This window comes from Callorhinus ursinus, unplaced genomic scaffold (genome assembly GCF_003265705.2).
Source record: "Callorhinus ursinus isolate GAN/ISIS: 27379988/994484 unplaced genomic scaffold, GSC_fseal_2.0 scaffold5, whole genome shotgun sequence".
NCBI lineage: Eukaryota > Metazoa > Chordata > Mammalia > Carnivora > Otariidae > Callorhinus > Callorhinus ursinus.
Genome location: NW_027397067.1, coordinates 21,072,807 through 21,097,334, shown reverse-complemented (window position 1 = coordinate 21,097,334; position 24,528 = coordinate 21,072,807). Strand labels below are relative to the sequence as shown.

Below are 24,528 nucleotides of genomic sequence, written 5' to 3'. Positions count from 1 at the left end.
GTGGTATATTAAGCTGTCTTTAGAAAACATGGCATATAAAATTGAGTTAGGTATAGAACTTCATCCTTTGATGGATCTATTCTCACTTGCTTAAGAATGAAGCTACTTACTCGTAAACTTGTCTTTTCTCCAGAACATCATATGGTAACTCTAAGAGTACAAATTAGACTCTTATGGCAAAATACAAGTGTCATTTTCCCTTCTGATATTAAACTAATTCGGAAGCTCTTTTTAAACACCCCTCCAACTTGTCAGTTGATTTAAATTATAGGAGTTTTATATACCATAGAGTTTGGAATTTAGTGTTATGCTTATATCACCTATGACCTTATATAATAACAAATATAATTTGTACATTCATGATCTACTTTTCTTGACTGTCTAACTCAGAAAAGCTGAGAGCCACACTTCCTGAGGGCTTTAAGAAATGTTTACAACGCCTGCTTATGCATGACTAAGAAATTTCGTATTCGTCTGGCCAAAGTTAGTCTATCAGCAGCTGAATTCAAAAAAATTAATGTAGCTTTTATGCTTTACAGGTCTCTAGTCTTACCCAGGTGGGTCATCACAGCCTCATATGAAATATGGCTGCTCGAATTTATCTTTCTTACTAAAGTTCAGAAAAATCCTTTGATTACTTCAGGGCAAAGTGTATATATAGATGCCTGAGAAATCTGTAGATTTGTAGAAATACGGTCATCAGGCGGGCCCTGAAACCACACGGGCCCCTGCTGGCATCGGCTTTGCGGTGTTGGTTCATGTGATCTCTGACACGTGGCTTTACCTCCCTAAGCCTCAGCTTTGCCAGCTTTACTTGTATGTCTCTTATTTTTAGAAGCATTTTTCTTATTACAAGATGATGATACATTTATTTAGCTTTGCCAGCTTTAAAACGGGGGCAGTAACAACAAAAACTATATATCCGATGCCTCAATTTGGGTCTGGCTTGTGTTAGGCCCTGAATAAAGTGTGTCTGTTATTGGGAGTTGTCATTTTGTTCTATGTCTGGCTGGTATGGTATTTTATTACAAAGACCCTGGAAATCAATTGGTTGATTTTCATCAACTTTTAAGAGAAAAAAAAATGTTCTCTAATCTACTAGCTTTTCCATGGCCCAAGATGAAGTTTGTCTCTTTACAGGCAGCCATTTGGCAGCTCTCCAGATGACTTGCTGTGTCCACATCCTGCAGCAGAATCTCCAAGTGATGAAGGAGCTCTCCTGGACCAGCTCTATCTGGCCTTGCGGAATTTTGATGGCCTCGAGGAGATTGACAGAGCTCTCGGAATACCCGAACTGGTCAGCCAGGTATGCACCGAGGGAGGCTGGTGGGGGCCCAGCACTCTCATGGGCACGAAATTGTCCATTATCGTTTGCTTAAAGATGATTTGCAGTCTGCTTTTTAGAATACTTCTTTATCTCATAACAAGCTAGCTCTCTTTTCTTTCTTGCCTTCCTTGTGACCCCCACATAAACTTTTGCCCGGGAATGGAAAACACTAAAAATGTGCTTTACATATAATTCAGGTTACTGAGCTGAAAAGCAGAAAGTCTGGGCCAGCTCACCTAATGACAGGGAGGGACCCATGAGGAGCAGAGAACAGGGAAGTCAAGAACGGAGCAATGGCCTAGAACACTTTCGTCTAAAAAACCAGTCAGCATCCATGATCATCCTATTAAATCTTTTTTTTTTTTAAGATTTTATTTATTTATTTATTTATTTGACAGAGACACAGCAAGAGAGGGAACACAAGCAGGGGGAGTGGGAGAGGGAGAAGCAGGCTTCCCACAGAGCAGGGAGCCTGATGCGGGGCTCAATGCCAGGACCCTGGAATCATGACCTGAGCTGAAGGCAGACGCTTAACGACTGAGCCACCCAGGTGCCCCGATCATCCTATTAAATCTTTACATTAGTGGGCTGGTGATAGGAGGTATTGTACTAAAAGAATACTTTGCACATAAGTTAGCAGAAGTCATTTTAGAAGTAGCTGCAGTTCATTAGTCATTTTTACCTTTGTGTGGGTTGATATTTAAGCATAAATGGGAATATAAGGAAGTTAACCAGTCTTAATGTGCTTATTTAGCTTTCCTCCTCCTGATAATTAGTTGGTTAAAGTAATTCTCTGCTTTAAAGAGTACTTTACAGCAATAATAGAATAAACAACCTAGCATAGTCTCATGCAATAACGTAGAATTTTCTGTATTTGGCTACCCAGCTAAATTTGCGGGAAGCAGACATCCTGGTTTACTTTGTAAAGAGTAACAACAGCCACACATTTAGAAAAAAAACAATCACAGTCTTGGTACCGTCTTCCTCCTTTCTCAGCAACAAAAATCCTCTTTATTTCTTACTGTTGGAAAGGACCTTCCCGTGTGCAGGCTAGTTCTCGGAGGTGTGGCGTGTCGGGAGGGTCTGTCAGAGGCCATGCAGAGTCATCGGGGGCTTCTCTGAAGCACAGGAACAGTACTGTCATCCTGCCCGAAGTATAGCAGACGTCGGGGGTAGGGGGTGAATGAAGACTCGTCAATTCATATCGAGAGCAGCAGAATGGAAAGAAATAGAAATGACTTGAGAAGGTTACATGATATAACCTGAAGTAAATCGAGAAAGGAGCATGGAATTTAAGTGTTTCCTGTGGGTTGGCTCTGCTTCAGCGGTAGTTAGAAGTCAGCCTCTTCAGTATTGTTATCCTCGAGTTTTGTCCAAGTGACATTTAAAAATGTGGCTATTGGGACTGCTGAGCGACTTATAGCACTTGTTTTTATCAAAGCTAGTGTCATCTCCTCATTAATATTTTTAGTCTCCTTTCTTTATTTGTCTTCTATTTTGTCTCATCACATCCATCATCATTATAGTATCATCATATTAAACTGAATTATAGAAACATTATTCAGTGGAGTCAGGGGAAATGGAGAGTACAAATGGATTTATTTGTACGCATCAGAGTTGTGTGTTTTATTTAAAAATGGAAATTACTGGGGTGCCTGGGTGGCTTAGTCGGTTAAGCATCTGCCTTCATTCAGCTCAGGTCGGGATCCCAAGGTCCTGGGATCGAGTCCCACCTCCGGCTCCCTATTCAGCAGGGAGTCTGCTTCTCCCTTTCCTGCTTCCCCTCTTGTGTTTTCTCTCTCTCTCTCTCTGTCAAATAAATAGTAAATTTTTAAAAATCTTTAAAAGTGGAAATTATTTAATTAAATTTCTTCTCTGTTAAAGATGGGCAAATATTTCAAGTTCGGAGATAGTTTTGTAGGTGTAGCTAGGGCAGTAATTCAATAATGAATGGTTTCCCCTGTGTAGGTTCCATCCACATCTTTAACACTGTGCTGGAGAGGGCAGCGGGCCCAGTTCTCACAGGTGGGCCTCAGGGCCTCGCTGACAGTGAGCCCAGGATCCTGGGCGATGCCTGGCCCCTGCTCTAATCTGGATAGACTGGTCTGAGTGAGGCCTAGGACATGACTAAGCAAAAGAGCTTTTGTGATTGGGTCCTTCCCTCCTTATATCCAGAGGTTTGGAACAATCATCCTAGAAATAGAAGAAGGAGAATTAGCCAGGTACGCCTTTATCCTAGACACAGACATTCAGAGGCCACCCGGGTCTGAGGTGCTCCCCCTTGCATTAGTTCTGGATTTTCTACACCTGCCTCATTCTGACCCAGATAGATAAGGAAGCCTTAAGAAGTCAAGAACGACAAACACATTAAATACGTCTAGTAGGTAATAAGATGGTGGCAAACTGTAGGAAATTCTGTCAGCCACAGAAAACAGTGACATAAAGGCAGTGTATCCCACTGGTGAAGAGCTCGGGTGCTGAATCACAAACCGGATTGGAACCCACTACTTAACTAGCCAGATGGACCTGCTGCAATTTGCTTCACATCTCCAGGTCTGTTTTTGTTAGCTGCAGAATGGGAATAAAGGTTGGTAGGTACCCCAACACTGCTGACCGCAGCTAGGCACCAAGGTGGTTGTCTAAGTAAAATGATTTTACAGGTATGAAAAATCAGCGAGAAAAGGTAACATTTCTAGGGGACATCCGCAATTTAAAGTCCAAGTCAGTCTCTGCTTGGCAGAGTGAGGAGGAGGAGTCCCGTAGTCATGGCCTCGTTCTACCCTCCTTGGAAGAAGTGTTGCTGGGAGTCAGGCCCAACCCCGCTTCTCTCCTCACAGACGTGGGTGTGTTGAACAAAGATATTCTCTAGGAAGAAAAGTGGTGTCAAGCTAAGTTCCTTTGAGTAGTAAATGTAAAAGGCGTCAAATACATGACAGTGAGAGAAAATCACCTTATATTTACTCTGTTGTTTTTAGTGGTTTTATTTGTTTGTTTGTTTGTCATCTGGGGGCTTTCTCTTCAGAGCCAAGCAGTAGATCCGGAACAGTTCTCAAGTCAGGACTCCAACATCATGCTGGAGCAGAAGGCTGCTGTTTTCCCACAGCAGTATGCGTCCCAGGCACAGATGGCCCAGGGTAGCTATCCTCCCATGCAAGACCCCAGCTTTCATACCATGGGCCAGCGGCCTAGCTACGCCACACTCCGCATGCAGCCCCGGCCAGGCCTCAGGCCCACGGGCCTGGTGCAGAACCAGCCAAATCAGCTGAGGCTCCAGCTGCAGCATCGCCTCCAGGCACAGCAGGTATGCTCTTCGCGGGGGCCTGGGAAGGTGGTGGGCGGGGGGCACGTTGACATGCTGGCATAACCATCTTGCGTCCTTGGGGAGGGCTTGATGCTCATCCCATCCCTTCCAGGATGATCCTACGTCTCCTGCTCTTTTCTGCCTTACTGATTTCCCTTTTGCCTCTTCTACTAACTCCACTCCAGCACAGGGTAGCTGTCCTTCTGTTTTCCAGCCCTAGTATTTATTAACAGTGTAGCCTTGAGTTCTCCGAGCCTCCATTTTCCTGTCTGTAAAATGGGGCTGTTGTGTGGTGTAGCGCAAAATGTATGTGAGTACAAGGACCTCATGGTTTCTCACCCAATGTGAGCACTCAGGACAACAATAATCCTTAGGCCTGTCTTATGACAGAAATAGTCACTCTTAGCTGAATGGTGGCAGAGCAGTGCTGCCTTATGATACCTAGTTAGCTCAAGAAAATGTGTTCTCATTGAAACAAGCCTAGACAGAGTCCTATAAACAGTCCAAAATACCTTCTCTGTTAAAAACAATGTAAAACCTTACTGATAATTAGCTTTCTAAGGGAATTCAGCTGTAAACCATGTGGTTTCAGTATCTAATGGCATTCAGAGGTTATGTTGGGAGGGTGATTTCTCAAGAAAGGTGATTTAAAATATACTCTGTTTAAAAAATGTATTGATTCTTCTGTGTGTATGCATTTAGAATCGCCAGCCACTTATGAATCAAATCAGCAATGTTTCAAACGTGAACTTGACTCTGAGGCCTGGAGTACCAACACAGGTAAGGGGCAGACCAGCCATCAGCTTTCACAGCATCTATTGAATTTCTCTATCATTTCTTCCTCCTTGAGATTCCGTGCAAAGTAACTCAGAAGGCCATACGACCATGGATCTGTTAGGTCATTCAGATGTCCATCTAGCCTGTCGCATTTTTTTTTTTTTTTTTAAGATTTCTTTATTTCAGAGAGAGAGCAAGCTAGCATTCACACTGAGGGGAGGAGCAGAGGGAGAGGGAGAGAGAAACTCAAGCAGACTCTGCGCTGAGTGCAGAGCCCAACACAGGGCTCGATCTCACGATCCTGAGATCATGACCTGAGCCGAAATCAAGAGTCGGGTGCTTAACCAACTATGCCACCCAGGCGCCCCTATCCTGTCACTTTTGTAGTTCCCTCCTAAATACTGCCATTTTCACTGCCAGGTACAGTCGATTCTCATTATTTACTTTTGTTGTGTTCTCTAAAGTTAATTAATGCAAACATTGAATTAGTGAACTGGAGAAATCAAGGGTTTGGTTGCTACCAGCCTGTGGTGACAACATCGTTGTCAGTCCCTCAGTCAATATCCATGTTTCGTGTTGTGTTTCGGTTTGAAGACACCTTGTGTAATATATATTATTGATTTGTTACCTTGAACTCAGAGACAGCAGCGCTGTGACTCTTGCCTGAGTGAAACTCATCTAACACGTGTCTTCCCCATAAGGCACATCACAGCCTCTTGCATTTAGGAACACGGGGCAGCACTTTAGCACTCCTCTTAGGAACCATAGTAAACAGCAAAATCACCAGGGAAGAGCACAGCAGAGTGAAAAACGTGGAACTGAATAGTCCACAAAAAGGGCACTTCTTTCCAGTATGAGGCTGAGACAAGAAGGCAGAGTGTTGCCTTGTTTCACCCTCAGGTGGGAATGAACGCACCTTGGACATCTCAAATTTTTTGCCTCTCGGGGCGCCTGGGTGGCTCAGTCGTTAAGCGTCTGCCTTCGGTTCAGGTCATGATCCCAGGGTCCTGGGATCAAGCCCCGCATCGGGCTCCCTGCTCGGCAGGAAGCCTGCTTCTCCCTCTCCCACTCCCCCTGCTTGTGTTCCCTCTCTTGCTGTGTCTCTCTCTCAAACAAATAAAATCTTTAAAAAAAAAAATTTTTTTTTTTGCTTCTCTGCACCTGTCCATAAATAATGGCATTGCTGTGAATATTGAGTTGGGGGTTACAAGCAAGTAGGTGAGTTCACCAATATGGAATCCATGAATAATGAGGATTGACTGTGTATTGCCAGGACCCCATAAACAGCCTTATGCCTCTTGCTGGCAGCAAGCATCGGCACCCCTTCCCTGCATCCATCCCTCCTTTCCTCCTCCTCGTTCTGCCCTGGCCTCTTCTGTATGTTCCTAGCACCGCCCCACACACACACACACGCTCCCTACTTTCTTCCTGCCTCTGTTCAGCCTTTTCCGATGGGCTTCAAGCCACATTTTGGCACTGATGATTTGGTTTCCCTTTAGACCTGAATGTCCCTTGCATGAGACTCCAGATTGCCATCTTTAAGGTTTATATGACATTGGTCTTACAGATAGGACTGGTATTGTGAGGTCCTTCAGTTAACCGTGCCTCTCAGAGTGAGTTCCAAGTTAATTGAACCAACACTGAACTTACCCATGTAAGTCATTGCAAGGTTTCAGAAAAATCTTTATCTCTTAGAATTTAGAAGCTCACATTCTTACCCACCAATTGCTCAACTCTAAAATGTTCTTTCCCTGTAGTTTTATTTTCCAAATGATTTGGTCCTGTTTCTAATATACAGTTTGTTTTTCAATCTGTGTCCTCCCCCAATGTTTGCCTCTGTGTATTCCCTACCTCACCCCCATTTTAGGCACCTATTAATGCACAGATGCTGGCCCAAAGACAGAGGGAAATCCTGAACCAGCATCTCCGGCAGAGACAAATGCATCAGCAGCAGCAAGTTCAGCAGCGAACATTGATGATGAGAGGACAAGGGTTGAATATGACCTCGAGCATGGTGGCTCCTGGTAGCTTACCAGCAACTCTGAGCAATCCCCGGATGCCCCAGGCAAATGCACAACAGTTTCCGTTTCCTCCGAACTACGGTACTGGGCTTCCATCCCCATCACCTTTCACCAGCCCTTTCTCCCCAGTGTCCCCCGGTCTTGGGTCTCAGCTCCTCTCTCACAACTCTTTGTATGGCTGTCAGATGAGTCTGGCTAACTAGGGAATGATAGGCAACCTGGGAGGACAGCTGGGGCCTGTCGGGAGTCCCTAGGTCCAGCACAGTACCTTCCAGTCTCTCAGCTCAGGTACCACCTTTTCTCTGAGTGCAGGTCTTACTTTAAGAATGACCGAAGTAAGTGTGCGTGTGTGCAGTCCTACAGTTGTGTGTGTGAGTGTGTATGAATATACATGTTTCTGTCAACATCTGTACACACAGGTGCATATGTATGTACTTATATTTGAAAACCTCTGAGTCTGACTCAAACAAATCAATAGTTATATACAAAATGTTGAAAGACCTATATAAATGCAAGTATTTGACATTCTATAATTTTTGAAAAAAAGATGATACCAAATCTTTAATGAATAGGTAATTCCTGAGGTGTTCTCTAGAAACCCCAGGGGAAGGCCTCTTGGTTTTCTTCATATTGATTTGTTATTTAATGTCAGTCTTAAGAGACAGACGTGTAATGTCGTAAACGTTAATATTTGTGTGCATGTCATGTTCAATTAATGGTTGAATTATTGATAAAAGTAAGTGCTTATATTATTAATATTCTTAATGATACCTGTCTTTTGCCAGAGTTATATATAAATATCAAGTGTGTGTGGTGCTGTTACATGTATGTCTCCTGTTTCTTAAACAGATACTGTGCAGCTTTTTCTATGTGATCATAAACTTTTCTTTCACAGCTAATCTAAGTATCAATTAAATCTGCACATTGCACACATCTGGGCAGAAACGCTCTTCCCTTACTGTCCTTGAAATTTTCTGAGTTGCTGCCTTTGTTTCGAAGCTCCTTTCCTCTATGTCCTTTTTGATGACTTCAAAAAGTCTTCTAAAAGTTCTTCTTTTAGTGTAAATGCCATTTGCTTCTAAACTGAACAAGAAGCTTACGTTGAATTTTTTTTCTGATTCTTGCTCATCTTAGATGTGCCGTAGAGGCCTTTATAGAGACGAAACAAGCTAATCGTGATGCAGTTTTTAAAAATGCATTGATTTCATCACAGAATGACTTGATTCAATAAAAAATTATTCAGATGTGTTAACTTTTTATATATAGCTGAACTTTGATTTAAAGTTTAAACAATCCAATTGTAGTGGTATATAAAAATTTAAAGACTATTTCAGGTAAAAAATATATCTGTTTGACTCATTCTTGATTTGGACAGAGATAAGGGGAAGGAACACTATTTTCTCTTTCTCTAGTCATGGTGGTTAACATGGATCTTAGGCACCCTTGTGACTACTGTAGAGAAGCAAAATATGGAAATTTTTTGCTTCGCGCATTTTATCCCAGTTTGGAACCTGTTTAAGGTGTATATAATTAACCAGCATGTGATCAGGTATTGAAAGTAATTTTCTATGTGTAATTTGAATGTTCTCTTTTTTTCTTCCTAGTCTCTACCATAAAACTAACAATCTCCTTTGGATTTCTGTTTTATTTTTTAAGGAATAAGTCAGCAACCTGACCCAGGCTTTACTGGGGCGACAACGCCCCAGAGCCCTCTGATGTCGCCCAGAATGGCACATACCCAGAGCCCCATGATGCAGCAGTCTCAGGCTAATCCAGCCTACCAGGCCTCCTCTGACATGAATGGGTGGGCGCAGGGGAATATGGGTGGAAACAGGTATGCCATGTTTCTGTGTCACTTTGATGTAAATGATCACCAGGGAATCTTTCTATAGACCACCTATCACTTTTCAGTATTTTTCCCTTTTTTTTTTTTTAAACTAAGTAAGCTGTACGTCCAACAGGGGCTTAAACTCACAACCCTAAGATCAAGAGTCACATGTTCTACCAACTAAGCCAGCCAGGCACCCATCTTTTCTGTTTTTTTTCTTAACTTTTTTGCTCAAGCAAGCAATGTCAAATAAACTACTAATTAAGGAAGTTTACTTTTCCTAGGGCAGAAGTTATCAGAATTTACAAAAGCTTAGCATATCTTTTCCTTAGGAATAAAAGGAGCTCCCATCAGAAGGTATCACCCCACCAATTTAAGCTAGAAACTGCTCTGGAAGGCGGTGCCCTAGAAGCCATCCTTTATCAGTACATGTAATAAAAACAAACAAATGAAAAGCTTGTGGGTGCAGACATGAAAGTGGAAAATATATCTCTAGACCTTCCTGGTGACCTTAGGAAAAGGAGAGGAGCGTGGTCACCCCTGCTGGCTGCCTCACCCTGGGTTCTTTCAGCCTAGACTTATTCATTCTGAAGTAAATGAAGTAAATGCCTGAGAAGCAAGTGTCAGAACTGCCTGCCTGTTTGCCCTACCAACTCTTGACATTTTCATCTTTTCCTTATGTTCTAGCATGTTTTCACAACAGTCCCCACCACACTTTGGGCAACAAGCAAACACCAGCATGTACAATAACAATATGAACATCAATGTATCCATGGCGACCAACACAGGTGGGATGAGCAACATGAACCAGATGACAGGACAGATCAGCATGACCTCAGTGACCTCCGTGCCTACGTCAGGGCTGTCCTCCATGGGTCCTGAGCAGGTGAGCACCCTGAGAAGCAGCCCACTGTCTTCTGATCATAACTTTTTGTCTGTTTCTGCGTTCTGCCTATCTTTCCATGTATTTAACATCCACCATCGACTCCCACATGTATTTTGATGAGTGTTTTCTCACCTTACTTTCACCTGTGTTAGTGCAATTAACAGATATACTTGTTAATGACGAAATAAACATGAAACGATTCTTGACTACTCAAGGATCTTTTAAAATACTTCTTAACTTTGTCACTTAAATGATTTCTTACTTGAGGAACTTAGCAATATCTAAAGTGACTCTCTAAAAATGGAATGGCGAATGTACTTCTTAAATAGCTTTATTTTGGATTTATAGTTTAAAAACCGATTTTCTTCTAAATGAAAAACCTGATGAACCGCAAAGGCCAAACTTCCTGCCATCCAATTAGCTTTATTCCCCACCCTACCCCCCGCCTGTCCCCATCCAGTCAGCTTTAAATGATACTTCACTCGTGCAGGGAGACTGACACCGATCGTCCAAAAACTATTCTCATTATCATCTTGGGGGTGTGAGTGCCGTGGTTTTCTGGTCAGTATTTTTTAAAGAATTCTGCTGGGCGCCTGGGTGGCTCAGTCGGTTGAGCGACTGCCTTCGGCTCGGGTCATGATCCTGGAGTCCCGGGATCGAGTCCCTCATCGGGCTCCCTGCTCAGCAGGGAGTCTGCTTCTCCCTCTGACCCTCTCCCCTCTCGTGCTCTCTATCTCTATCTCATTCTCTCTCTCAAATGAATAAATAAAATCTTTAAAAAAAAAAAAAAAGAATTCTGCTTAAGACTAATTCTGACTAAGACTGTGATGATTCTACTATCCCTAAGAGCATACCAGCTTCACTTGGTGGCAAAGAGACTGAATGCATTGATATCTCAGGTAGCCAGCCTAGGATTGAGAATCTGTGGTAGCTGATCCACAGGTGAAGATATTAGTTAATAATTTTTAAATTGTATTTCCAGAAGACCTTATTTCTAAAGGGCACAAAATGCTTGGCATTCTACTACCTCAGTAGTACATGCAAAGTAGAGATGTGGCAAAGACCCTGAGTCTTATTTCATGTATGGAGAAATCAAGGCATAGGAGGTTTAAATGACTTAATAATTCACTGACAGAACTCTACATTTCAGTTAGATCATATTTGTGAGAATGGTGAAAGATTCGGAGTTTGATTAGGTCTATTTAAGCTAATATTGGCAAACCACAATTTGTGTGAAAATTTTACTAAATTTTACAGCGCCTCAGTGTTTTATTCTATAAGAAGATGTTAATAAAAATGCAGAGTAGTGCATGAGAAAATTTAAAGCCCTTTGCAATTTAAGAAAGCTCTGTGTGTGTAAGAATTTGCACTTCTTATAGTTGAATTGATGCTTATTTGGGTAAATTAAACAGACATATTTAAAGATAGACTTTTGTCTTTCCAATGGAGAAAATGTAGTGTTGATTTTGAATTTTGTACAAAAAGGGACCAGTAGTGGTTCCTGATTTTCTTCCTAGGGAAACTGTATAAAGCAAGGGCCACTGAGATGGTCTAGTCTAGCATGGGTCCTGCACAGCCTACCTGGAAGTAAATCAGTGCATTTTTAATAATCCAGATCATGTCTGCATAGAAACTTGTGCATAGATTTAAACCTTTTCAATATCAAAGTTAATTTGGAAGCCCAAAAAATACAACTGTAGCGTATTTCTTCAGACAAAATCAGTCCTGTACAGTATTAGTATTACCTTTACTTCATAATTTGTGAAAGAATTGTATGAATGCTAATGAATAGTTCATTTGGTTGTAGAAGATTTCCAAAATTCAGCACTATTGGGTACTCAGACCTACTCTTCCTAATCAATAACTTGCCTGAGTAACAAAGATATTAGGAGCTTCTCAGATGATTTTAAAGTCCCACATATGAGTCATTGGTCTCATTGGAACCAGCCAAAAAGGTGAACATGTTAAGGCATGAAAATGTTTCTAGTATTATTGTCTCTGTCAAATTTCTACACAGAATGCAAATTTTAATTTGGAAGGCAGTTTAGTGTAAATATTTATTTTCTTGTATCTCCATACTCCCCCCAAAATCTATACGTGGGGAGATTGGATACAGGGATGGAGCCGTTTTTATATAGTCATCTTTCCCCATAATTCTATTCCTGAAAACCAAGATGAGGAGGAAGATTGATGGTTGGTTCTTACTCGCTAGTACACTTTTGGACATCCCACTGAATATAGCCATTGTACCGTCTTGTGCCCTCAGGTTAATGATCCTGCTCTGAGGGGAGGCAACCTTTTCCCAAACCAGCTGCCTGGAATGGATATGATTAAGCAGGAGGGAGACGCATCACGGGTAAGAAACAGCAAAGAAACATGTGAATAGGGTAGTATAGTGACATGGATATTTTATAGACCAAAACTGACAGATACGTTGTCAGCCAGTGGATTGAAGATAGTTGTAACGCTTGAGATTTTTTAAAAATATCTTGTAATTTTATCTGACATACAGTGGTTTTCCGTGAATAATTATTTCTCTAAGCTCATTTTAATTAGAGCTAATGGTGGTGTGTGAATTAAGAACACTAATTTTGCTCTGAAATGATATTATTATAGCAAAGCAAAAAAAGTAGCAATGAAATCAGTCACGTAAGGGCAAAATGATTTATTTTTACTTTTTCTGAATCATAATGTTAGATTTTCAGGACGATAAAGAGGAGCTAACTTACAATTGTTCTCTATCCCTTAATTAAGTGTACGTTTATTCTTTTTAAGAGTTTTTTCTATATTTCATTTTCTTTAGGCAACAGTCATGTATATTATTTGCCTATTATCTTCAACACTTGTTCTAAGGAGAGTGATATTAACATGTTCAATCAGACCTTGAAAAAAAATAATCGGTACTTAGAACCCAACTGAACTGTGTGCCTAGTAGCAGATCTGTTAACAGGAAGGCTCTGTGAGCAGTTTAGCACATAGATAAATGGGCCTGCGGGGCCCTCTTAAGGTAAGGGATATAATCCTTAGCAGTAGATAACTTTTTTTTAAGTTAAAAATTCTCTCTCAGTGGAGAAAATGTAGGATCGATGTTCAATTTCTTGCCAAAAAGTGGATCTTGGATGGTTTTGTTAATACCTAAATTTAAAAAGTAATAGATCCAGGGGCGCCTGGGTGGCTCAGTTGGTTAAGCGTCTGCCTTCGGCTCAGGTCATGATCTCAGGGTTGTGGGATCGAGCCCCGTGTCAGGCTCTGTGCTTGGCATGGAGCCTGCTTGAGATACTCTCTTCTCCTTCTGCCCCCTCTTCTCTCTCTTGCTCTCTCGCTCTCTAATTAAAAAAAAAAAAAAAAGTTTTGTTTTTTTTTTTTAAACGTAATAGATCTAGGGATGCCTGGCTGGCTCAGTAGGTAGAGCATCTGACTCTTGATCTCTGGGTCATGAGTTCAAGCCCCATGTGGGGTGTAGAGATTGCTTTTTTTAAGTAATCTAGATTTAAAAACACAGTGTGTGAATTTTCTGTGTGGTTTTTCTGGTTTAAAGAACCACAGTCGGGCGCCTGGGTGGCCCAATTAGTTAAGCATCTGCCTTCAGCTCAGGTCATGATCCCAGGGTCCTGGGATCGAGCCCTGCATCAGGCTCCCTGCTGAGCAGGGAGTCTGCTTCTCCCTCTCCCTCTGCCCCTTTGCCCGCTCATGCGTGCTCTCTCTCTCTAAGAAATAAATATTAAAAAAAAAAAAGCCACAGTCATCATGGCAGAGAGGCCCATGGGTGGAAGTCCTGTAGGTGTTTTTTGTAAGTACCCAGATGCACAGCTCATCTAAATGGTTAATGTTGCTATAGTGAGTCATACAGAAAATAGGAATATATTTCATATTGACCATGTGTTTAGACTCTAAATGTGCCACTTATTGAAGTTTGAAGCCCCTTAGGAGGCTGGCATCTTCTTGCTGCCAGTCCTGCCTCCCCCACCACACCCCCACCCCGCTGCACCTCTACAGAGAGTGGCCACATAACTCAGTGATGGCTTGTGTGCAGAAAGTAGAAGCTTAAAACCTGGGATGGTGCTTCCCAGGGGAGCAATGACATTAGTGGTAATTAGGCTTCTACTAAAGGATAGCCCATTTTAACCCAGAAGTGCCCAGCTTAACCTCTGCGCACATCAGAGCTCTGTGGGAGAAAGAAAGCATTTGGGGGCCAGGATCACATTTCCCTCCCTGAACCCTCCACCTTCAATGTGACTATGTGCCAACCTAAGCCAGCGCCCCCACAGAGCAGGCACCCATAATCTTTTTTTTTTTTTTTAAGATTTTATTTATTTATTTGACAGAGAACACAAGCGGGGAGCGGCAGGCAGAGCAGGCAGGGGGAGAAGCAGGCTCCCTGCTGAGCAAGGAGCCCGATGTGGGGCTCGATCCCAGGACTCCAGGATCATGACCTGACCCAAAGGCAGATGCTTAACCAGCTGAGCCACCCAGGCATCCCCATAATCTTTTTTAGGTCTAGAAACAACCAACAGGTATTGAGCATTTACCACAAGCATGATTATCTGCTCAGGGCTTTATTTAGACTAGACCACTTAAACCACATCACCAACTGTATGGTAGAACTACTGTTTTGAGGGTTTAATGACTTACCCAAGGTCCCGAAACACCAGGAAGGGAACCCAGGCAGGCTGACCCCCAAGTGTGTGTTACCAGCCCCTGCACTTTACCGCTTACTTCCCCAAAGGGGACACGGAGCTCCCATGATACCTTTCTAAAGGTTTTATGCAAGTAACACTGGAGAAGGCCCCCAAAAAACAAATTGGTCGCTATTCCCTTCCCTCATTTTATAGATCCTGAAGGGAAAAGAAATATTCCCACATCCTGTAGGACAGGCAAACAGTAAAGATTCAGCTCCATATTGAGAAGAGTCCTCAGCTTCAGGCACTGGAATCACAGGAGGGAAAATCCTCTGACATCAGGAAAGGGAATGTACCATTTGGTCTCTAGTGTACAGGGACCATGCCGGGCCCATCAGATATTTAGGTCTTCGCAACACTTAGAGATGAGGAAACTAAATCTCAGAGGATTAGGGAATTTGCCCAAGCCCACACAGCTAGTGTGTGGGGGCATCTATCCTAGAGGGGAGGGGGACCTGGGCACAGTGTAAAGGAGAGGTAAAGGTGTAGGCAAGGTGGGCCAGGACAACCAGGGTATTGATTCATGCACATCTAGGCACCCATGGGTGCCCACTAAAACGAAAATGGAAAGATTAGCACCACAAAAAGCAACTTCCAACAAATACAGGATGTTCTCTCCATCACAAGTGCCTTTTGGGATCTGTGGCGAGAATGCTGTGCCTGTTGTCATCTAGCCTGGGCCATTCGTGCCCCTCCCACTTTCTCTGTTTTTCCCAGCCCCCCTCTTGAATCTTGCTTACCCATCTGTACTTTGTTCATGCTGAATGTTAAGGCCAGGGAACAGTCTGTCAGACACTCTTGTTTCCTCCAGAGACTAATATGTACAGTATATCCCTTCTAATCCATGAGTAAGAAGTGGCAATGTGACTCTGTACTTGTCACCATACTACTGATGTGTACACAGGGGAAAATGGTCATCTGCGGCCTCTTGTGTCTATAACTGGCCCTGCTACTATTGTGAATCCCGGAACTGTTTTCAGAATTTTTATTGGTAACCTCGTTCTATTTGTTGAGCTGGGAACCACTGTGATTCATTGTTAATTGAATCTATGTTCCACTTACCTTGAAATGGAGATTAAAAAAGTATACCTTGCTTAAAGCAGAGCTAGAATATACAACTGTGGATTTACCAAAACACCATTTAGAGAAGGGCAGTTATTTCATATCACCAAACATCCTTCCTTTTACAAGGACTTACAGTATGCCTCTATATTTTACATATACTTCAACTCATCAAACTGAGCTTATTGGTCAGCTGCACGGCCCTTGTATAAAGTAGAGCTGTAATTACTTGTACTTGCTTGTGTTACGGAAATCGATCTCTAACTAGGACCAGCTCTGAGGTGGGGGTGGTAATGATAGTGGCGAGGACATTGACCGAGCTCTTTCCGTGTTGTGAGGAGTACTTAAACACTTCATGTACATCATTTTGTTTAATCCTCACGACAGCCCTAGGAAGTATTAGGGACAGAAAGATTAAGTGACTCCCCACCCCCTGAAGTGACACAGCTGGATGCCAAGGCAAGCAGCGTTCCTCTAGAGATGCATGTCCTGCTCCACGTTCTCTTTCACTAACACTGATCCTTTTTTTTTTTTTTTTAAGATTTTATTTATTTATTTGACAGAGGGAGACACAGCGAGAGAGGGAACACAAGCAGGGGGAGGGGGGGAGGGAGAAGCAGGCTTCCCCTAGAGCAGGGAGCCCGATGCGGGGCTCGATCCCAGGACCCTGGGACCATGACCTGAGCCGAAAGCAGATGCTTATTGACTGAGCCACCCAGGCGCCCCTCACTAACACTGATCCTGCCTGAGAGCTGCTTGTTGGTGTCCATTAGTGTTAGAGAATACTGCCGCCTTCAAGTGGCTAAGGATAGGAATACTTCTCAATTTGTCTTTCCAGACTAACTGGAAAAATTGAAGGATTTTTTTTCCTGTTTCAGTCAGAGCCGTGGAGTATTTCTATATAAAATCATGTAAGTGACACAAACTAGCTTTATATTATAGATGAAGGACATTCACTGTTCTTCTCTCCGAGGAGCTGTAACCAGAGCGATCCTCGTGCGCTACATGTTGAGCTCGGGAAAGCCGCACAGCGGGCCAGGGGCGTAGCCCACCTGTGACCGCGACACTTAAGGATCTGGGGCAGTTCGCCCAGATCTCTCGTTTGAAGGGACTAAGTGAAACTTCCTCTCTGATCGGACTTAAACTAGATAATCTCTAGTGGCCCTTATGTGCTAACTGTGTCTAAATATCTAAATCCCAGAAGCAGTTGTTACTTGTTCGCACAGTAACCAGTACTTCCTCTCGCGTAACTTGGACCCTGCTGTTATTTCATTGTCTACCTGGCCCACTCAATGTTTTGATGGCAGTGACCAGAAATCTACCGTTATGGTGATATCCCCAGCACCTGGCACAGAGTAGATACTCAATATTTGCTACATGGATAAAATATCTTGGGGGGAAACATAGTCGGTAGCCAAAGAAAAGCACTGACACACACCTGCACCAACCAAGCAAACACCTGCACGTGAGTCTTGCTCACTCCAGCCCTCCGTGTTCACTCCTTCAGACTGTCAGTTCATAGCAGCCAGAAACTAGCATGAATGCCCCTGGAGCCAAAACCCTGCTTATTCAGCTTGCTGAAGCCAGGGAAACATCCCGTGGAACCTGGGGAGTCTCTCCACACGGGAGAGTCAAGACGGACATTCCGTTGAAAGTGGCTTTGTACTCGATGATTTTGAGGAAGGGGTAAGGAAATGGTGGCCACCTCTGAACAATGTTGTCCAAAAGCAAAGGCAGCTCGGCAACGAGGTATCAGTAATCTCGTTTGAGGAGGTGGGAGAGGTTGAACTGGTCTGGGAGGTCGCTGGGAAGAGAGCTGCAGTCATTCAGAAGGAGGGATTGGTAATCCACCGCAGTCCCTTGGTCTTCAAAGTGCTCTGTAGGGTCTGCCGGCCTTTGGAAATGATGTGTCCATTTAGGAACAGTGCCTTCCGCCTGTCTGCATCAAAATCAAGTGTAATTCAGCCAGATGCGGCCTTCGGGATTGGCAGTACTTAAAATGGCCACATATTCTGATGATTTCGTGATGAGCATTATGACGGTGTTACAGCAAATTCAGAGGTACTTCATGATTTTCTCTCTGTTTTCCCGCAGAAATACTGCTGACACTGAAGGTAGCTGGTTGCTTCTCTCTTCAGCTGACTGGGCTCACTTGCTTAAAACACTTACCAGCCTGGAGAGCTGTGTCTATTTGTTTTGACCCAGTCGACCTGCCAGCCAGTTCTGCCAGAGCCTGGTCAGCAGATGGACCTGGGCCCCGGCTCCCAGGGTGGGGTCCGCTTGGCTGTTGCAGGAGGGAGCTGCCTCTTCGCTTGACAGTCGGAAGCTCGCGTCCAGACAGTTGCTCAGTCTGTTCACTGCATTCACCTTAGTGCAACTTAGATCTCTCCTGCAAAGTAAATGTTGACAGGCAAATTTCATACCCATGTCGGATTGAATGTATTTAAATGTATGTATTTAAGGAAAACAACCATGCTCTTGTTCTGTTCCTGTTTGGTTCCAGACACTGGTTTCTTGCTTTGTTTTCCCTGGCTAATCAGTCTAGTGCAAAAGATTAAGATTTCATCTCGGGGAAAGAACAGAATTAAGGGGAAAAAGAAAATCAAACTAAAGGTGTTCTAAGCTAAAGCCTGTATTTGGGATAAAAGCAGAGCAGACACCATGGACAGCACTGTATGTACCGAGACACCCAAGAAGTGAAGACCAATAAAGTCAGAGTTGTATCTTTGTAGAAGCTCTAGAGACCATGTTGGAAAGAGTTTCCAGTTACCGAACAGATGAAAAGGAGCCTGTGAAGGGCTGTTAATATTAACAAGTGCTTTTTCCTTTTTTTTTTTCTTTGTCAAAATCAAACTAGTTCACCCAAATTGTGAATCAAGAGGAAATATTGTTCATTTTCAAACTAAGTTCCCTTTAGATTGCTCAGACAGTTTTGACTCGTACCTCTTCTTCCCCGTGTGATCCTGACTCTCTTCCCCCTCCACCCTTGGCTTTCCCCACTTCTCCCCCACATTCATTCATCTTGTTAAAAAAAAATGTTAAAAAAGCAACAGAAACCAGGTAAGCCCTTTATTTCCTTAAATGTTTTGCCAGCCACTTACCAATTGCTAACTATTAAATTTCAGAAAAATGCATTTACTGGCAAGGAGAGGAGCCAAGTCAGGACTTGATACCAATCAAACTAAGGATACCTGCTTTGGAAGTATGTTTATTCTGTTCCCCAGCAACACTGGCCTACAAAAACGGGCAAAAATAACAGTGTGTTTAAAATTGACAGCAGATATCACAACAGATTTAACCTCCGCCATGTGTTTTTTATTTTGTTTTTTAGCAGTGCTGACTAAGCCGAAGTTTTGTAAGGTACATAAAATCCAATTTATATGTAAACAAGCAATAATTTAAGTTGAGAACTTAAGTGTTTTAATTGTATAATTTTTGTGAGGTATACATATTGTGGAATTGACTCAAAAATGAGGTACTTCAGTATTAAATTAGATATCTTCATAGCAATGTCTCCTAAAGGTGTTTTGTAAAGGATATCAATGCCTTGATTAGACCTAATTTGTAGACTTAAGACTTTTTATTTTCTAAACCTTGTGATTCTGCTCATAAATCATTTATCTAATCTATATGATATGCAGCCGCTGTAGGAACCAATTCTTGATTTTTATATGTTTATATTCTTTCTTAATGAACCTTAGAAAGACTACATGTTACTAAGCAGGCCACTTTTATGGTTCTTTTTCTGGCCCACTCTGGTAGGGGAATAATCTTTTATTAATTGGCGTCCGTTTCAGACAACCGCAATACCGAGAAACTGATGGCCTTTTTTGAGCTATTTCCCCCCAACCCCTAATACACATACTTTCTTACCTAAATTTCAGAATGATGATGTCTTTTTGATGTCTAAAAAGCAAAGCATTTTATATCTCATTAGCCAGGCTTTTTAGGAACAGAGAGGTTTTTCCTTGAAATTTGATTGTTTATTTGTGGCAGGGTGGAAAATGTACCAACTACCCCTATTTCTATTTTTCTCTCTCTCTCTCTCTCTATGGGCAAATTAGGGCATATAGAAAGAGATACAGCCCAAAGATAAATGGTTAAGTAGACAGTCTGAAAGTGATGCTCCATACTAAAGAAATTTTCTGGAAATTTGCATTTCGATACTTTGTTCCACTTGAGAGGGGTCTCACTACAGGGAGGTGGCCAAGGAACAGCACTTCTCAGCGGCCACCAGTTCACGTTGTCCCCTCGAGAGGCTCTACTCGTCTCCACCGAACCACTGGGTTGCCCAGTTGAGATGGAAAAAAATGAGCAGATGTTGGCCCGGAACTCCATGACCTCATCGGTGTGATGAGGCTCACATGACACAGTTTACTGTGACCGGTTTTAAGTTGATTTTTAGAAATACGTGAATCGGAATGACTTCAACTTCACACAGCACAAAGGAGAAATGGAGTTTAAACTGGCTTTGTTTTGTTTTTAAGTCCCTTTCACTAGAACACTGTCCAAAAATCTGTGTATCTTGTATCGTTTACCCATCTGCCCACTGTGTCTTAATGTCCATCCCAATTCAGACAAATCTGCAAACCTGTGATACTGGTAATTTAGAATAATTCATGATTATTACTGTTTTGAAGGAAAAGAGATGGTAAATTCTCTTATGGCTCAGACCAGGTAGTGGATTTTGCTTTACATCTAATTAAAAGTCAGTGAAGGAATCCTCTGATCATATTGATCACTATAGAAGCAAAAGCCAAATCAATCCCCTTCATTATCAGTATTTCTCATGCTGTAAACAATAAATTTGTTAGACTGAGTACTTGGTTTTGTTTAATAGAACAAAATAATCAGTGTTTTACTTATATTACTAAATGTGAAAAACACATAATGTGAAAAGTATACATACATTAACTTGGTTGTAAAACTCATTTAAGTGTTCATGTAATGTGCTAAGTTTAAAAAGTGAAGTGAGCTGTTTTACTACAATGAATTCGTTCGACTCAAAGACTAAAAATGCCCCTCCCACGTGTATCTCTTAAGGCCTGTAATAACTGAAAGCAATGTTTTTGCAGTTTATATAATGCAATTTTTAATCTGTGTTTAAAAATGGAGTTCATATGGGCTTAACACATGAAATGGGTGGCACAGATCCACTTGCAGAACCCAAAGATACACAATCAATTTTGAAATGCAACTTAAGCCATTAATTGTTGGTGTGAATTTAAAATTTTCTAGTATTTGTATGGTAGTATGCTGCCTAAGAGCAAAGCATTCTCTGCACAAAAGAAAATTACTGTAGTGGCTTCGATTTTAATTAGAATTTTCTCCCTGGTGTTTCTTTATAGACTAAAACAAAATCTTTTAAGTTTCTTACTACAGGTAAAAGCTATGTGCAAGAACCTCAAAATGCTAAAATCTAGCATAATGCCTTAGATCTGTTTTTAAGTCTTGTATATTCCTACATAGCTGTCCAATGTATTATATTTGTATAGTGAATTGTGTACAATTTTTGAATAAGTGCATCATCACTTAACCTTTATGTTGTTGAATAGTGATGATGATACATTTCTTCAAACATTTAACTGTCATTTTTGTTCCTTTGTCATTTGTGGGTTTTATTTGTACAGTTCCTCATGAAGTTGCATCTGAGATGTGTGTATATGAAAAGATTATACAAGGGTAAAATTAAGCAATATATTAACTATGGTTCTTCAGGAGAAAGCTTACAGTGTTTCAGGTTGTGATTTATTTTCAAAATGGAGTTGACTCTGAACATCACTTTGTTCACCTGCATTGATGTTTGTATTTCTAGTGTGAGCAGTTTATGCAAAGGTAGATATATTCAGAGAAATTTTAAATACATTTATGCAAGTTAATATTGCTTTGCTGATGCTATTTGCTTATTTGATGTTAAATAATGCTATTGTAAATAAAGAATTCTGTTGTTATTGCATCATTTAATAAATTTTAATGCCTTCGGGTTTTACATGGCTTGGGAGATTTTAATGTGTTTATATTGTACCTTCATTCATAACTGCACTTAAGTTTAAAATACCTGCCCTGTAATTTAATCATCTCTCACATTCAGATGGTAGTTGACACCATTCCTGGCACCCTAACATTTGATTCCCCTGCTGACCCATTTTACAGATTTTTCAATTTGAAGCCGAGAGCTTATATCTTAAAATTGTCTAGCAACTTAATGGCAAATACCGGCTGAGTAGGCCCACTGAATCCCAGATGAGGTCACTGCGCTCCCCACCAGACTGTGCCACCTCTTATCCCCATCTCTCCAAAAACATGAGAACAGTGTGGACTTCTGACTGGTTACTGAGGTTATACGTTACATTTTAGAATATTTGTGATGGTCTTAATTGGTTGATTTGTTAATAGTTGATAAACGATATAAGCACAATTCCTAAAATCCGGGTCAAAGACTACAGGAAATACTAGTAAATATACTCTGGAATGGTGTTTTTAAAAGATAGAAAAACAACATGAGTGAATAGAAAATCTTGGGGCGCCTGGCTGGCTCAGAGCAGGTGACTTTTTTTTTTTTAATATTTTATTATTTGAGAGAGAGAGAGAGAGTACAAGTCGGGAGGGGAGGGCAGAGGGAGAGGGAGAAGCAGACCACCACCACCCCCGGACTGAGAGGGAGGCTAATGCGGGACTCGATCCCAGGACCCTGAGATCATGACCTGAGCCGAAGGCAGATGCTTAACAGACTGAGCCACCCAGGTTTCCCTGGGCATGTGACTCTTGATCTTGGGGCTGTGAGTTCGAGCCCCACTTTGGGTGTAGAGATTACTTCAAAAATAAAATCTTTGAAAAAAAATAAAACTCTATCAATGCTATTAACTATACTAAATCGAAGGAAAAAAACAAGATTAACTTTAGTAGATACCTTTGAACAAATTTGCATAGAATAAATTTCAGCCCCCTTTCATGAGAAAACCTCTAGGAAAAGTAAATGTCCTAAAGTTATTTAAGGTTATCTGATGCAGTCTCACTGACACATCTTAACGGTTAAATATTAAAAGTATTAAAGTTGGAACAAAACAAGGAGACCTCATTACCAATGCTGAGAAATGAGATATTACTACAGGAATAGAAAAGGTACAACATTTTTAGTCAATTTGACCCATCTATGCTGAAAACCCAAAGGAATCAACCAGCTATTGGAACGAATAAAAAGGCTCAGTCAGACAGCTAGAATATACATAAATGGATACCTCTGTCCACACTAAAAATCAATTTTTTCAAATCTCCACTTACAATAACAATAATACAATGCTTATAAATTTGGATTACAGCTAACACAAAGTGTGAAAGACCTTTGGTGAAGAAACTATAAAGTCTTACTTAAAAGACAAGGGGGGGCGCCTGGGTGGCTCAGTCGTTAAGCGTCTGCCTTTGGCTCAGGTCATGATCCCAGGGTCCTGGGATCGAGCCCCGCGTGGGGCTCCCTGCTCCGCGGGAAGCCTGCTTCTCCCTCTCCCACTCCCCCGCTTGTGTTCCTGCTCTCGCTAACTCTCTCTGTCAAATAAATCTTAAAAATAAAAAATAAAAGAAGGGAAGGGGCGCCTGGGTGGCTCAGTTGGTTAAGCGACTGCCTTCGGCTCAGGTCATGATCCTGGAGTCCCAGGATCAGTCCCGCATCGGGCTCCCTGCTCAGTGGGGGGTCTGCTTCTCCCTCTGACCCAACCCCCTCTCATGTGCGCTCTCTCTCTCTCTCATTCTCTCTCAAATAAATAAGTATAATCTTAAAAAAAAAAAAAAGGGGGGGAAGAAAAAAGATCCAGAAGACCTGAAAAAGTGGCGACATCTTGAACCCAGGAAAAAAAAGGCCCAATATTTAAAAACCATCAATTCCCCCAAATCATTACAAATCCCAATCAAAATCCAAGAAGTAAAATGCATTTGGGAGATAAGATATACAATCTTTGAAATTTTGAAGAAAACGTGGGACTTTTATTGATTAGTATTGTAAAATACTCATACAGAAATGGATAAACACATAAGAACAGAACCCAGAGATAGGTTGATTATATATAAATTTAATATATGATAGAGATGGTATTTCTAGTCAAATTAGTAGGAATCCACTAAAAAAATGATTTTGAAACAACTGGCCACACTTGGGGATTACATGGTTGGAAACTGAAGGCATTCTTCAAAAGACAAAAGTTGGGGCACCTGGGTGGCTCAGTCGGTTGAGCGTCTGGCCGGCTCAGGTCACAGTCCCAGGGTCCCCCACCAAGAGCCTGCATAGCCCCTTACAGCCCCTCATAGCCCCACACAGCCCCGCGTACCCCTCGTAGCCCCACGTAGCCCCTCGTAGCCCCACGTAGCTCCTCAGCCCCACGTAGCCCCACGTAGCCCCACGTAGCCCCTGATAGCCCCACGTAGCCCCTCGTAGCCCCACGTAGCCCCTCATAGCCCCACGTAGCTCCTCAGCCCCACGTAGCCCCACGTAGCCCCACGTAGCCCCTCGTAGCCCCACGTAGCCCCTCGTAGCCCCACGTAGCCCCTGATAGCCCCACGTAGCCCCTCGTAGCCCCACGTAGCCCCTCATAGCCCCACGTAGCCCCACGTAGCCCCACGTAGCCCCACGTAGCCCCACGTAGCTCCTCAGCCCCAC

The 24,528-nt window shown here is 42.2% G+C and overlaps 1 protein-coding gene across 8 annotated transcripts in view; it reads left to right on the top strand.

Moving 5' to 3' along the window:
• Positions 1 to 21,870, top strand: part of NCOA2 (nuclear receptor coactivator 2) — a 286,892-nt gene extending 265,022 nt beyond the window's left edge. For all 8 annotated transcript variants that reach the window (XM_073892872.1, XM_073892874.1, XM_025870705.2 and 5 more), the window contains 8 exons: positions 1,141 to 1,306; positions 4,350 to 4,628; positions 5,331 to 5,408; positions 7,273 to 7,507; positions 9,083 to 9,260; positions 9,942 to 10,140; positions 12,407 to 12,496; positions 17,976 to 21,870. In XM_073892872.1, coding sequence (XP_073748973.1) covers positions 1,141 to 1,306; positions 4,350 to 4,628; positions 5,331 to 5,408; positions 7,273 to 7,507; positions 9,083 to 9,260; positions 9,942 to 10,140; positions 12,407 to 12,496; positions 17,976 to 17,987 — 1,237 coding nt within the window. In that variant the 3' untranslated portion in view covers positions 17,988 to 21,870. The remainder of the gene's footprint in view (positions 1 to 1,140; positions 1,307 to 4,349; positions 4,629 to 5,330; positions 5,409 to 7,272; positions 7,508 to 9,082; positions 9,261 to 9,941; positions 10,141 to 12,406; positions 12,497 to 17,975) is intronic.
• Positions 21,871 to 24,528: the final 2,658 nt, after the last annotated feature.